Raw genomic sequence first — 16,205 nt, forward strand, 5'->3', positions numbered from 1 at the left:
TCAAAAGAATTCAAAAAAATTTTACAGAAATAAAGAACAGGATTTTCCAATTCAAAGACTCTTCAAAGCATCAGCAAAAATGGAGAAAGAGACTGATGCCAAGGAATCAGATTACTGTAAAATTTCAGAAAAATGGGATAAAGAGTAGATCTTAAAAGTTTTCAGAGTAAAACAAGTCACAAAAGACAGGACCAGAAGGCTTTGGTCTTATCAACAGCAACACAGGAAACTGGAAAACAATGGAGAAATGTCTTCAAAATACCGCAGGAATATTATGTCTAACTAGAATGCAAACTACCAATCAAGCATGAGGGAAATATAAAGATATTTTCAGATATACAAAGTCTAAAAACTTTTCCCACCCATGCAAGCTTTCTCAGGAAGTTTCTGGGAGATTAACACCAAGAAAGTGAGAGAATAAAACAAGAAAGTGGAAGGCATGGAATACAGGAAAACAGGAAATCCAACACGGCGGGAAGTGAAGGGAGATCCGAACAAGACAGCTAGGTACCAGATGTGGACAACAACTAGTTCAGGCCGGAGGCATGAAGAAGATAAAACGGACATAACACTTGGACAGTGTCTCCAAGTCCTGAAAGGAGACTTACACAACTGCTGAAAATAAACAGAGGAAACAAGACAATTATTAACCTACGAAGAATTTTTTTAATGTACAGCACAACAGAAAGTAGGGCAGAAGAAAAGTGACCAGTTTACCATTTATCACATGGCTCAGCTGTGAAAAGCACTTACATACTTGTAATAATGTACGTATCTGACAGTGACATAACAAAATCAGGATACAATTTAGATTGGGAGACTGGGAGTATAAAAATGATATAGGAGGGGTGGAGAGAAGAAAGCAGGAAAAATCCTCATCTCCTACAGAGGGTAATCAACAGATGATGCCAGAAACTGTATATGGTCTATCAACTAAAAGTTAAAGAAGTCAAAGCGTAGAAGTGGAAATGGGGGATCCCAGAGAGAAGACAACTTGCTTGCTGTGTTTTGTAATAATCTTAGAGAATTACTGATCAGTAAACAAAAAGCATGTATAAAATTTAAGATATTTGGTAAAAACAAAAAAGAAAAAAATGAGAATTATTTGAAAAAGAAGAAATCTCTAAGACACTTCAATTTAAATAACAGTTTGCTTTCAGATTTTAATCCATATCACACTTTCTCCCATGACTACACCCATATCAATGTCTATGCTGCTGAATACAATTACCTGCGGCGATCACAGACCAGGACGTTCTATATCTTACCTCAAGCAGAGCTGCTGCAGGATCACCTTGTAGACTTTTTCCGAGTTTGTCCACCTCATCTAATAGGAACACTGGATTGTTAACCCCAACAGTCTTTAAGCCGTTGATTATACGACCAGGCATACTGCCCACATAGGTGCGCCTATAGAACGCAGACAGCAAGTTAACAAGACGTCAGGAGGCAAGACGGGTATCATTTAGAAATCAAAACTCAGGCCTGGGAAAAAGTCATTTAGTTCTCACAGTAACACAGCAAAGACGTACTAGATATTTAAAAAGTTCTTTGATACAACCAAGAGTTATTAGATTCAATTCTTATTTTCTATTTAATGTTAGCTATAAGTTATCCATAATACTGGAAGAATTGTTGTTCATTTTTGTCATTTAGTGAAACTGAAAAACATTATACTTAAGCATAGGATTCTGATTCTTACTTTTCAGGATTTCAAAACGTCCAAAGGAGCCTCCTTACCCTCCCTCAACACAAGCATTTTTTACACACTGAAATGGTTGTCCCAGGGCTGGTTAAAATATCATCATCATCTTCATGAAGGAAATCAGAAGTGGTTCAAATGGCCACTCAAAATATAGACCAAAAAGAAGAAAGAAAAATCCCCAATTATTTTATTTTCAGAGGCAACAGTCTGTAATTATAGTAAGATTTGGGGTCAATAGTATGTCTATCAAAATTCCATTAATTCTGGCCTTTTGAATAAAACTGGGTTCATCCTATACACACTGTTATGCCCAAGTTCAGCCAGATATTTTGCTGTGCACTAATGTATTAGAGGCTCCTTATTATATCTGAACAAGAATCATCTACATAATTGTGACAGATGTAGAGGGTGGCATGAATAAAAACAAATATGTTTGTCCAACTGAAAAAAAGTGCCTTTTTTACAAAGCCCGCAAAACTTAATTTTAAGTAGCAATTTACCAATTTTAATTATAACCTTGCTGCCTAGGCCATCTGCAAAGCAGATACTGTTTGTGAAAAGGCATAAAAGGGTGACTGCCTACAAGAAACTGATCAATGGCAAATGTGATAGCAACAGTTATCTTACGATCTGTACAAAGCCGATTCACGGAGGACTCAGTTTTACCACATGACTGGTATAAAGCAGGAGAGGTATAAATACAGTATATATGCCTTTTCTTGAAAAGGCAAGAAAGCCTTAAATACATCGTGGGAATGCCTTACATCAAAAGAGGGTGACTGAGGCCCTGGAACCAAGTATAATAAATACTGTCCTGTTACAATAAGGAGTTAGCACGTTCAAGATTTCAGAATGGGATACAGGAAGGACAAGACTCAAAGTTACTCACAGATTTGCCAGTATTCTGTGAATAAATAGGGAAGGGAAATCAAAACAAAACAAAACACAAAAACAATCAAAACAAAATGCAAAGAGTCTGAGTCACTTTTGCTGCATCAACTTCTCTCCTTTCCGTACTGTTTTTGACAGGCAGATTTCAAAACCAGGCACTAATGACCTAAAGTCATGGAGAGAAAATGGTATTCTAGGCAGGGGACCTTTCTAAAGAAGCAGAAAAAAAGATATTAAACCATAAACAACTCCTCCTAAACCTTCCATTGCTTCCCAGAGCCTACAGCATAAATCCAAATTCCTTTGGCTGGAATTCAAGGCTCTTCAAAATGCTGTCCCCACCAGCCTCCCTGACTTGCTGCCACTATGTTCTTGCATTATCCACAAGCACAATCCTACTATACCCTTTATGTTTTTTAACTTCTGTTAATATGGTAACTTCCTGCCCTGAATACTCTTCCTACCTATGTATATCTAGAAATTCTAAAAAATTTTTTTCCTGACCATCTCTCACAAAGTGATGTTTCCAATAATGCAACATCTACAGCATTTACTGGCCCTACAATTCATCTGATGTAGTTACAACTTAGTTTCTGGTATCAATATTCAGCCTCCTCTAAAGAGCCAGTGAGCACTCCGATGACAGAGAGTGGGTCTTATCATAGAGTAGATCCTGGATACAGAGCAGTCAGATTGTTTCCTGAATAGAAGCTGTTTTTTCTATTTATTTAACGACATCAGACCAACCATGCCAGGACCCAAACAAAGTATCACCACTGTGAAGGCCATGCAAGTGTCTGAATACTGCTTTGAACAAATAACTTGATCTAAGTTTCAGTTTCCTCATCTGGAAAATGGGTATAATAACTGCCAGTCTCACAGATTATATGATTATGAGAGAGCATAATAGGTAAAGCACACAGCATAGCGCCTGGCATATAGTAAGCTTCCAAAAGATGTTCATTGTTGTTCATGTCATTCATAGCACCAAGCACATGCAATGCCCTTAGTGTCCTTCAATCGCAGGTGAGGTGACAACATCCCCCAAATATGTAACTCTAGTCTAGAGGTCAAACTAAGAAGAGAACCATTACGTAGGGCCTATAAACTGTGGAAAATATCTATAATGTGCTACATCCTTTGCCAGAAGGTATGGGAGCATGCAATTCACTGACTAAAGATACAGGTATACTTTGAATAAACATTTGGAATATGAATCAGATACTGGAAAGTGTAGCAATACACAAAATAAAAATGTGATGGGGATGGAGAGACAGGGAGAGAGAATCCCAAGCAGGCTCCACAACATTAGTGCAGAGCCCAAAGCAGGGCTCAAACTCACCTGAAGTGGGGCTCAAGTTCATGAACCGTGAGATCATGACCTGAGCTGAAGTCGGATGCTTAACTGACTGAACCACCCAGGTGCCCCTATAACTGCTTTTAAAAAACAAATTACCATACCAAAATATCCTCCTGAAAAACCACATAAGTAGGAAATTAATGAAATTAATACTCTTTCACAAACTATAACTTTTTTGAGGGCAAACTACATACTGTCATATCCTTCCTCATGATACAACATCTAGGAAGCAACATAGCCCAATATAGGGAAGTTTGCAAAGACTATATCTCTTCAATTACTTATTATTCAGCCTAAATACATGATTACGTAAAAGTTTTTCTTAAAATTGAAGTTAATTTTAAAAATACATGAATTCATATTTTTCTTGTAATTGGCACAGGCAGTTCATAGGTTTATAAGGATTACTATATGAAATACACAAAACCAAAAGTGTCTACACAGTTCAAAATTTTAAGTTACAAGATCAACATTTTTCATGTTCCAAAGTATAGTCTGGTTTATGCTTCAAAAAACTACAGACAATATCCTCTATTTACAGGAGCTCCATGGTAATCAACGACTTTACTACTCTGTGCCTGGACATCTTCAAATCATAAGCCAAAAGGCTGGTCAGCCTGTCACTGACACTAACAGTTTCTAAATAACAGGAATAGGGGCGCCTGGAGGGCTCAGCTGGTTAAGCATCCAACTTTGGCTCAGGTCATGATCTCACAGCTTCTGAGTTAGAGCCCCGCATCAGGCTCTGTGAGCCTGTTTTGGATTCTGTGTCTCTATCTCTCTTTGCCCCTCCCCCACTCATGATCTGTCTCTCTCAATAATAAACTACTGATGTGACATTTACAAAGAATTTGTAATATAAAAATCATATGTTGTGATGTTAAGTCAAAAGAGTAGGATTACAATTGCTTTTTATATTTTTATTTTTTTTCTTAAATAGTTTATTGTCAAGTTAGTTTCCACTACAATTACTTTTTTAAAAACAGGACAAAAGCTGCCATTGAAAAGTCTGGCAGGAAATAAAATATTAACAGTGATAAATCTTTGTATAGTAAAAAAAAAAACAACGAGTTTTTTTCCTTTTAAAAACTATTTCCAAATTTTCTACCAAAGGTGTGTATATATATATCCCTTCAACTGGGAGTGATAAGCTTTAAAAGAGATCCTAATGATGTCAAAAGGAAAATAGTCTAAGGAATTAAAAAGTCTTTAAAATAGCATGTCATAATAAATCAAATTGTTATTCTTCTAGCAGTCATTCCTAAATCGTTTTATGCACTCGTTTGTATGGATGCACTCATTTAAAGGACCATAAGACTTCCAAAATATAATTATGTTTTAATCTTATCTGAATTCACAAAGCATTTAGAGAGCACTTACCATGTTTGGCACTGTGCTATACAGCATGGAGTGATAAAAAGGAGAATAAGACATGCTAAAAATCCTACTCTAAAGAGCTTATACTTGTTCTATATTTATGTCTTATCTCTACAATAATGTACTGTAAATGCCAGAGGCCTATATTATTTAATTAAAAGAAAACAATATATAGTAAGTGGTCAGTTTAGAGAAGAGTAAGATCATAACTGACTGCACATATACTAATGGAGAAAGCCTTGAATGGGGCCTTAAAATGAAACTAAATTTTAAAGAGGCCAAGAAGAGGTACATGCAAATACAGGTTATAGAGGATGGTGAGCAAACCATGACATGTCTGGCATACTATGCTAAAAGCAGATTGAAAGCTTGCTGCTTTGCTTATTTTCCCCTTATGGAGACTAATAATAAAACAGTTAATGTATTTAAAACATCACCATTTCTGGGGCGCCTGGGTGGTTCAGTTGGTTAAGCATCTGGCTCTTGATTTTGGCTCAGGTCATGATCTCATGGGCTTGTGAGTTGGAGCCCTGCATTGGGATCAGTGCTGACAGCATGGAGCCTTTTGGGATTCTCTCTCCTTCTCTTTGCTGCCTCGCCCCCCCCCCCAATAAATAAATAAATAAACTTTAAAAATGTTTTAAAAATTACCATTTCAGGTTACATACAAAAATGTATCGATGTGGAAAGCAAAAGTTTATTTTTGTTCTCATCCTGTATGAGCCAAAGATTCCTTGCAATGATATAATTTTATTATCTGAACAAACAGCTGGCATACTACTTCCAAAGAGGTACTATCAACAATAACTTGAGATGCAGCAATAAGTATATTTCACCAAGAAACAACTTATGAAAAATGATTATAGAAACATTATTTCATACAACTTCATCCTAAAAGAAGTGGTTATATTTAATTTCTATGAACTGATTTAAATTCTTTAAAAATGTAATATTTAAATATAAAACTGTTAAGCTGTAAAAACTTGTAGGAACAGAGTTCCCAAAAGTGGACAGAAAAATCCCAATGGAGACAGACCCAAATGAGAAACGTTGAGATGACTGAAAAGCTGCATTTATAAACCTGACTCTTCTTCCTTTAAGCCACTCAAAATTAACAGGATCAAAAACAATGGGTCAATGTAAAATCATATCACTATTTTTCAAGTTTAAGATTTAAATGTAAATGAAGTCTTTCTTCCCCATCTCCCACTTCATTATCATTGAATTCTAAAAGACACACTTTTGTTTTTAAAATAAATTTCTAACTTACTAGCACCTTCCTTCACATAAACAGGTATTTCTAGCAAAATGACAGAGTTCCAAGCATGGGGAAAAAAGAAAAAGTGAGTGACAAAATCAAGAGCATAAGCAAGGAAGATAATATAAAGCAGCTCTGTTTTTCCTTGGCTATTTTAAGACGGCAGAACAGTGGTGCCTACTCAGAGGCTGAGGAAAAACAAAACTTTGCATGAACTCTAATTGTGAGCATGTGATCAGTACTTAAATGCCAAGACCTGGGTGTTTCCAAAATGCTTCAACTGTCACATGGAACCACTTGTTCCCACGAACTCCACCCCATGGTTGTGCTATTAGCTACTGTTCTTCCTCCTCTCCTATTCACCTCCAATCCATAGGTCTGACATAAGCCCATACTCCGCTCTCTATCTCTGCTCACCTTAACAACCCCACTCTCTACCTGCTTCCAAATGGGTTTCCAAATAAATATTTTCTCCAGGCTTTGATAATTTAGGAAGGCAGATGGGTAATAAGGCCCCAGTAGCACAAGAGCAGGTTGCTGCAGTGTTTAATGAAACATCTGGAACAGTGATGGCTAGGGAGTACTCAGTAGCAGCCACAGTAGAATGATTCATAGACTAATCCACATCCCTTTTATTTGGCAATGATCACAGCCTCTGCACATACCATACATTTCTAGAAAGCTTCTATTTATACATATTTTTTAGGCAAATATATATCCTCATTTTACACAAGACTCGTAGTAGGTTCAATGTTTTTAATGATAGCCATACACGTGAAAGTACACTTACTTGAACAAATTGTGTATTTACCAGTATCAGTAAAGACTGAAAAAAGAGTTCTATTTAAAACCAACAATGTTCACACAAAATAGTGAGAAGTGTGACTTTACATACTACCCACTAACACATATCACAGAAATACATTTTCCCACAATTCTGCCACATAAATAGTAATGCCAACAACAGGTTATTTTAAGTACTAATTAAAAATCAGATTGGGGCACCTGGGTGGCTCAGTTAAGTGTCCGACTCTTGATTTTGGCTCAAGTCACAATCTCTTAGTTCGTGGTATTAAGTCCCATGTTGGGCTCAGTGCTAACAGTGTGAAACCAGCTTGGGATTCTCTCCCTCTCTCTCTCTACCCCTCCTCTACTCATGCTCTCCCCTCCTCTCTCAAAAATAAATAAACTTAAAAAAAAATCAGACTGAATTTTATAAAAACTGACTGAAGGTGTTAAATGTAAACTTGTTCTCCTGAGAATTTAAAAGTAAAGAATAGTTAAAGCTACTTTTTATTGAATGCTCACTATATGTGAGGCACTGAACAAGTGCTTTCTAAGCCATACTGAATAAGCAATATCACTGTGGCAAGAAACAGGACAAACTGCCTACTGGTCATGTGCTCATGACATTAATTCCATAAATTCCTCTCTAAATTCCATCAAATGCTTACACAATACTGTGCTACAGATACTGAAAGAAATAAACTAAAAAAACTTTGAATGCATGAATCAAGTCACTTGAGTGGGAAACACCTCCCCAAAGCTCTCTAGCTAAAATAAAAAAAATTCAGGTCCTAGATTCAGTTTCTCCAAGATTGGTACAAGGTGCCAAGTTCTTTACAAAAGCAAACTACAGCCTCTAGTGGCACATGTGAGAATAAGCAAGTCTAGGTGACAAAAATATTGTTTAAAATTGCCAGAATGACCCAGATCAATTCCCTGACCTAATGTGCACCCCTCATTGCTTATTTATTAAAATATTGGAATTTTTCTTTAATGCATAAAAATTATAAATTAGAGAAAAAGAATCACTTTTCATGGTAAAGTTTCTAAAAGTGTTTCCCACCCTCTTCTAAGGCCAATGATCCTGTGAATAAGACAAATGGAAAACAAGACATTATAAAAGACATCATATTCTTTTTTCTCCTATAATCCAAATTTAATCCATTTTCACCAAACTGTAAATATGCATTTAAATTACCCGTGGCCACTGGCAGTTGTTCACTGTCTGCACTGGCATGTTTTTCAAAGACTTCATTTATAATTTAGATTGCTTTAAAAACTTTAAGACTGATGGCATGATCCTGAGAAGTTTTATCTTCAGTTTAATTACTTTCTATTGGAAGTTAAGCAAATTCTTTAAAACAATTTTTTTTTTTTTTTTGGCAGAGGCACCTGGGTGGCTCAGTCAGTTAAGCACCGAGCTGAGGCTCAGGTCATTATCTCTCTGCTCGTGAGTTCGAGCCCCGCATGGGGCTCTGTGCTGACAGCTTAGAGCCTGGACCCTGCTTTGGATTCTGTGTCTCCCTCTCTCTCTCTGCCCGTCCCCCACTTGCACTCTGTCTCTTTCTCTCTCAAAAATAAATGAAACGTTAAAAAAGTTAGAAAAAAAATTTTTTTTTAAATTGAAATATTGATGTTAGTTTCAGGTATAGAACATTATATTCTTTTATAAGCATTCATGATTTCTACATTTTTAAATATTCTATATTTTAAAATGTTCTTTAATGCATACACTACACTACAGATATGTATGTTTTCTCAAACTTGCAACCGCTAGGAAACCCTTTAACCTTGAAACAGAAGTTCATGCTTTTCCAAAGCATCGTCCAAACTGAGCAACAGAGACCAGAAACAATGAACATAACATGTAAATCTAATAATGTCAGATAAAGAGAGACACAGCTCTCAGTTTAATGTATTTTTATAGAAAGTGGGTCAAAAATGCAAGGATACATCTTAATAATTATCCTAACCCTTTTCCTCATTACTCATATGTATACTGAAAACCAGCCTCCTTAAAAGAAAGTTTAAACTGCAAATATAGGGGCCCCTGGGTGGCTCAATCAGTTAAATGTCTGACTTCGGCTCAGGTCATGATCTCACGGTTCTGAGTTTGAGCCCCACGTCAGGCTCTGTGCTGACAGCTCAGAGTCTGGAGCCTGCTTCAGATTCTGTCTCTCTATGTCTCTGTCTCTCTCTCTCTCTGTTCTTCTCTCACTCATTGTCTGTCTCTGTCTCTCACATTCAAAAATAAATAAAAACATGAAAAAAAATAAAAAAGAAACTGCAAACATATATTTGTTATCAAAGATTTCTTACCTCTTCCTACCTGCCCCAGCTGTTGTACACTTACTTTTTAAATTCTAAGAGTTAAGGGTCATTATGAAATGCTACTGGGCCAAAGTGAATGTAAAAATACTGTAATATCTAACCATGACTAATTTACAATTGCACTCAAATGAGATTCCAGAAAATCTGAGGCAGAGACTTACTATCCATTGTCATACAAATACCAAGGTTAGTTTGGGTACACTATTATGGTAGAGGCGCTAGGCTAGCTATAAATATCCGACAGATGTACTTTATGTAAATACTGTAAACGTTCTTTTGATTCAAGGTATTACAAATATCCCTTAGAGAAAAAAAAAATATATATATATATATTATGCCTTGGCTTTTGAGGGGCTCTAGTCAATTAAAACAGAGAACCAGAGATTGAACTGAGAGAAGTATCTTACCTGTGCCCTCGAATGTCGGACTGATCACACACTCCTCCAAGTGCAATCCTGTGGAACTCTCGACCAAGAGTCTTGGCCACTGATCTTCCCACACTTGTCTTACCAACTCCAGGAGGGCCAACAAAGCAAAGAATGGGGCCTTTCAGGTTGTTTTTCAGCTGTCTGACAGCCAGGTATTCCAGCACTCTTTTCTTCAATTTTTCCATAGCATAGTGATCATTATCCAGAAGAACCCGGGCGGCTCGAATGTCCAGATGGTCTGTCATATAACCCAACAGAAGCAAGCACATAGAATTTTTATGTTTATTTTTAAAATATTTATTTATTAATTTTCAGAGAGCGGCATGCACATGCGCTAGTGGGGGAGAAGCAGAGAGACAGAGAAACCCAAGGAGGCTCCGTGCTATCAGCACAGAACCTAACACAGGGCTCGATCTCATGAACCAGGAGATAATGATTTGAGTCAAAATCAAGAGTCAAACATTTAACCAAATGAGACACCCAGCTGCCCCAGCACATAGAATTTTTAAATGGAAGAACTCCTTTTAAGGCTAGCAAGAGTCAAAACATGTTTTAGAAAATAAACGTGACAAGAACAGAAGTGGATCTTTCTACATGAGTCTGCAAGAGACCCAGACTTGCTTTTGCTTAAGAGATTTAGTATCAACAGAACTAGTAAGCACTACACAATTAAAAATTCAAGGAATAATACTCATGAAATGAGTATTTTTTCTAGACATGCATTATTTACATGGAGACATTTCTACATATTCCATTTGTGTTAGCATTTGCTCCTTCTTTTTTGAGGTATTTTTTTTCTTATTGCAGAAGTAATGTGTGCTCATTCCAGAAAAACCAATGACACTCATTTAAAAAAAGAAAAGAATACAGTTACCCATAATCTCATGTCCTCAAGAGAGCACCTCTACCTTCACTTTGGTATGTATTCTTGATGGTTGTGTGAGTGTGCATACATGTGCTTTCAGACTGATTTTTCAAAATGAGATTATATGATGCCTTCATGTTTTGTAAAATGTTTTTTCACTTAATATGGACACCTTTCAGTGTCAAATGTATTTTCTAGAAACATTTTAGTGACTACATAATATTCCATTATCTAATTATCCATACTCATTTAAATAATTCCCTATTGCTGAGCATTTAAGGTTATCTACAAATGTTTATAGTTATAAAGGATGTTTTACTGTGCATCCTTGTAATTAAATCCTCACATATATCCCTATTTTTTTTCCTCCAACTAACCTTCTATAGACAGAAGTTCTGGGTCAAAAAAAATATTAAGGGGCAAAGAACTGTCACAGTCTCACCAGGAAGGTATGAATTGGGTTTGTTTCTACATCAAGCTTTCATCAGGTTTCCTGATGTGCTCTACTACTTCAAATACTTAATTAAATCATTAAATACTCATGAACGCTAGCATGAATTCATCAGCTGCATGACACCCAGGGGTAACACATGGTCACATAATCATACTGATAGTGAGAGGAGAGGCTGGGAAAGAGAAAACATACACAAGCCTACTCTTTTGATCTGTTATTTGGGAACTGCTCTGCATTTTTCCTGCAGAGGAAAAAAAAAATAGCCTTAAAAGGTGGTTTGGTTCCCAAACTAGTCTGAAAAACCTAGCTCGCAGTAATATATATATTTTATATATTACTTTTACTTCAGGCTGAGTAATCTGGAAAGGGAAAAACAAAATTTCTTCCCCCTTTCCTGGCTTCAGATTCCAACTACTGAATACATGAATAAATGACAGATAGGAAGTTTCCCAAATGTTAGGCACTGCTTACCTAGACTCTAAAAACCTACCACAGCAAACAAAAGAAAACTTCAGACCAATCCCATTTTGTATAGCTCTAAGTATTAAAATGCTAATAAATCAGATCTATTAAGAATAATCTACTAAGTCCCAGTGGGATTTATTTTAGTTATGCAAATATGGTTTAATATTAGGTTATCAATATATTTATTACATCACCATGCACAAGAAGAAAAACTTTCCATCAAAATGTCATTTTGTACCTAACAAGGCACTTGTTACAATGCAACATCCACCCCTAATTAGCATTTAGTAGTCTAAGAATATAATTCCATGCAATTTAGAAAAAAATGATAATACTCTGAAAGAAGTTCTTCTAAGAAACATGCCAAATGAAGTCAATTTTAAAAAGTTCCTCAAACGTTTAAGAAAAGATCATTTCTAGCCTATATAAATTATTGTTTTGTGTCTTTTCTATATAGGACACATTTTTTTCTGATTATTCTTTTTAATGGTTCAGAATGCATGCTATTTTGAATAATACATGTAAAATAATACATGTAATAATACATGTAAAAAATCTAAAACTTACCTGAACATATAGTTCTCTATTTACAACTGGAAGACTGAAATAGTATCTATTGCCTCTTTCTTTTTTTTTTTTTTTTTATATTTTTTATACTTTATTTTTGAGAGAGAGAGAGGGTGTGAGCAGGGGAGGGTCAGAGAGAGAGGGCGATGCAGAATCTGAAGCAGGCTCGAGGCTCTGAGCTAGCTTTCAGCACAGAACCCGAAGCGGGGCTCGAATCCACAAACTGCGAGATCATGACCTGAGCCAAAGCCGGACACTCAACCGACTGAGCCACCCAGGCGCCCCTCTATTGCCTCTTTCTTTTTTTTTTTTTTTAAATATTTTTATTTATTTCTAGGAGAAAGAGAGACAGCGTGAGCAGGGGAGGGTCAGAGAGAGAGGGAGATACAGATTCTGAAACAGGCTCCAGGCTCTGAGCTGTATTGCCTCTTTCTAGTCAAGATAGGAAAATTAGGAAACTTCTTTCCTCCAAATCTTTCCTTTCTGCTTTTTTTTTTTTTTTTTCCTTTCTGCTTTTGAGGATCTCTACTTAGGTAAGGTTCTCTTTCAAAGATTATGAAAGACATTTTCAAAGTTTCTTAACCATATTCATAGGAATTATTTAAATCTAATTCTATACAGGAATGGTTTAAGATGTTTTAAACATGCCTTCTTTGATACTACAATTTATGAATCTTCAGTTCTCTGCTGGAATACATGACAAGTATTTCCATGTGGGGAACACGAGTGCTGCGCATCTCTAATGCTGACACACAGCCAGCAGAAACTCTCTCGAGTTTCTGGCATGTGGGTGGCTGCCTTCCCTAGTCGTGAAAATAGTAACAGCATTTTCCCATTTTTATATTTTCTGGTTTCTTTCAGTAAAGAATAGGAGCCAGCACTCTTGTGTTCAAATAAACATTTTACTCCAAAATCTATACAATTATACTGTATAAGCTTGGTAAAAATTCCTGATTATTAATTAAGTTCACTTTTTAAATAAGACAAGTGGAGAGTTAGCCGAAAGCAACTTACTAGGCTACTAATGGCAAATAATCAAATCTGCAATTTTAATATTCTCCGGCCATTATACTATAGCTACTATATGCACCCTTAAAAAATAGGCACTGAGTTAACAGAAGCCTATCAGAACCAAAGTGGACTTCCCCACAGCCCAGCTAGATCCAGACCAACAGCCGACTTCAAATTGATCATGTGGCACAATGGGAGGGTGATTCAACGGGACCCCATGCTTGCCCGCATTCATCTCACTATTGAGTTTCCAAAAAAGATTCTGAATTAAGAATTAAACCGGGGCGCCTGGGTTGCTCAGTCGGTTGAGCGTCCAACTTTGGCTCAGGGCATGATCTCACAGTTTGTGAGTTCGAGCCCAGAGCCTGGAGCCTGCCTCAGATTCTGTGTCTCCCTCTCTCCCTGCCCCTCCCCTGTTCATGTTCTGTCTCTCTCAAAAATAAACATTAAAAATTAAAAAAAAAAATTAAACCAAGAAATTCAGCTTCAATTTGGTAAAGCACTTTCAACTGGAAAGCAATGTTGTTATGCAAATATGAAATAAGAAATAAATTTAACAGCCATAACAGCTCTATATATAGTAGCCAAAAAACTGGAAATAACCCCAATGTCCACCAACAGGTAAACGCATACAAAAATTCCTAATCTAGGCAGCAACATGGATGGACCTCTAATTATGCTGAAAAAATCATATAAAGCGAGTACATACTATGTCATTCCACTTGTATAACATCTTTGAAAATATGAACTGATCTATAGTGGCTGTTTGGGGATGAGGAAGAAAAGGAGAGAGGGAGGCAGAAATTACAGAGAAGCATGAGAAAATTTAGGACGTGATGGATACATTACTATCTTAATTATGGTGATGGTATTACAGATATATACATATGTGAAAACATATCAGAAGGTAAATACTATAGATGTACAGTTTACTGTTTATCAATTATACCACAATAAAACTGGAGAGTAATAAAATGAACCAATATTGTTTCTAAACAATTTCTTCTACAGTTCAGCAGTGCAACCTGATTTAACCTAGCGAAAATTTACAGATTCTCAGAATGAAATATGAATTAGCCTTTTAATTTTATAGACAAACATTCAAACAGAAGGAAAAACCTAAAAACAATGCAAAATCTAGAGAATGGGATGAATGCAAATTTACAAAGTATTCATGAAGGAATAATTAGCAAAAAATTGTAGACCGCTTTCTACAACAAGAACCTAAAAACTGTAATAGGAATGAAATCTAAGGATTGTCAAAATAAAACGAAGATGATTAGGTCAATTTCATCTTAGTACCTAGCCACACACATTCATTAAAAATGTGTTAGATGTGGGGCGACTGGGTGGCTTAGTTGGTTGAGCGTCCGACTTTCACTTAGGTCATGATCTCGCGGTTTGTGGGTTCGAGCCCCACGTCGGGCTCTGTGCTGACTGCCAGCTCAGAGCCTGGAGCCTGTTTCAGTCTGTGACTCCCTCTCTCTCTGACCCTCCCCTGCTCACGCTGTCTCTCTCTCTCTCTCCTAGAAATAAATAAAAAACATTTAAAAAAATTTTTAAAAAAAAAATGTGTTAGATGTTACTTTCCAAAATAAATGATTAAAAAGGAGCTATTTTAACCTTAACTTTGGCCCAGCATAGTTAATCAAACACAAAGGTGCTTTATTCTGGGCCCTCTGAGGGGAAAAAATTTTTTAAGTTACCAATACCAGAAAGAATGGTCCTCTGTAGGTTAATAAGTTTTTTTTTAATATTAAAAATTCAACATCCTATATATCTGGTATGTATAGCATATCCTATGTGGGGGTATAAATGTGTGTTTTAGAGCTAACATTTAAAAAAATATCTAGTGTCTTTTTTAAATGTAAGAATTTTAGTAGCCAGGATACTAGATCTTTAAATTTTTACAAGTCAATCATACAGCTACTCCTATGCCAACAGCAGTTCAGGCAATCAATCCACTGTTGAACTCAGTAGACCCTGTATGTAAATTTAACAAGAGAGCATCCAAATACAGAGTACTTTTCATCCCAAGATAAAATAGCAAATACACAGGAAAGAGAACAGTTCCAATGAAGGACAGAAGGATAAAAAGAGTTTAAATTCATCTAGTAGGTTTTTGTATGAGAAAAATAAGCTTCCAAATGGCACAACTATTCTATTATATAACTATATGTAACTATTTCTTTAGATGTAAGTTTATCTTCTGATTAACTATTGGTATTGAGAAACACCTATATCAACAGTTACAGAAAATCCTATTTTCTCTAAAATCAGGCAAGAGGCACTTTCATGTAGCACCCTCTTTTCCTGTTTGATCCCAAGAGCTAGCTGACACAAGTTCACTGTCTAAATACATCAGAAACTACAGTAACATTAAAATAATCAATGGCATTCCAATAGAATCTGTATGAGCTTTCTGAGTGACAATCGGACTGTGAAAGGGTGTTTACTTTGTTGGCTTACCAGTTGTACTTTTGTTCCAAGGAAGTTCCACCATAAGTTCTAAATAATTTCTAGTCAGAGCATATTCTGGCATCGACTGAGGCATTTTTTTGAGTCTGTGGGGAAAGAATACATAAGAAAAATGTTCCACAACATGGAAGGATTCCATAAAAAACACAAAATTGCAGCATATCTCCCTTTCTGAGTCAGATATATCATGCATAATTGATTTAAGAAATCGGGTAACATTGAAAACACC

General features: G+C 36.2%; 1 protein-coding gene across 1 annotated transcript in view; it reads right to left on the reverse strand.

Annotated features, from left to right (window-relative positions):
- The window catches only part of LONP2 (lon peptidase 2, peroxisomal), a 96,962-nt gene that overhangs the window by 57,322 nt on the left and 23,435 nt on the right, over window positions 1–16,205 (reverse strand). Inside the window, exons 7-9 of the mRNA XM_077751384.1 lie at window positions 15,968–16,062; window positions 10,116–10,374; window positions 1,269–1,410 (exon numbers count right to left, since the gene is read on the reverse strand). Coding sequence (XP_077607510.1) covers window positions 1,269–1,410; window positions 10,116–10,374; window positions 15,968–16,062 — 496 coding nt within the window. The remainder of the gene's footprint in view (window positions 1–1,268; window positions 1,411–10,115; window positions 10,375–15,967; window positions 16,063–16,205) is intronic.

The sequence above is a fragment of the Crocuta crocuta genome, unplaced genomic scaffold (assembly GCF_008692635.1).
Source record: "Crocuta crocuta isolate KB4526 unplaced genomic scaffold, BGI_CrCroc_1.0 scaffold124, whole genome shotgun sequence".
NCBI lineage: Eukaryota > Metazoa > Chordata > Mammalia > Carnivora > Hyaenidae > Crocuta > Crocuta crocuta.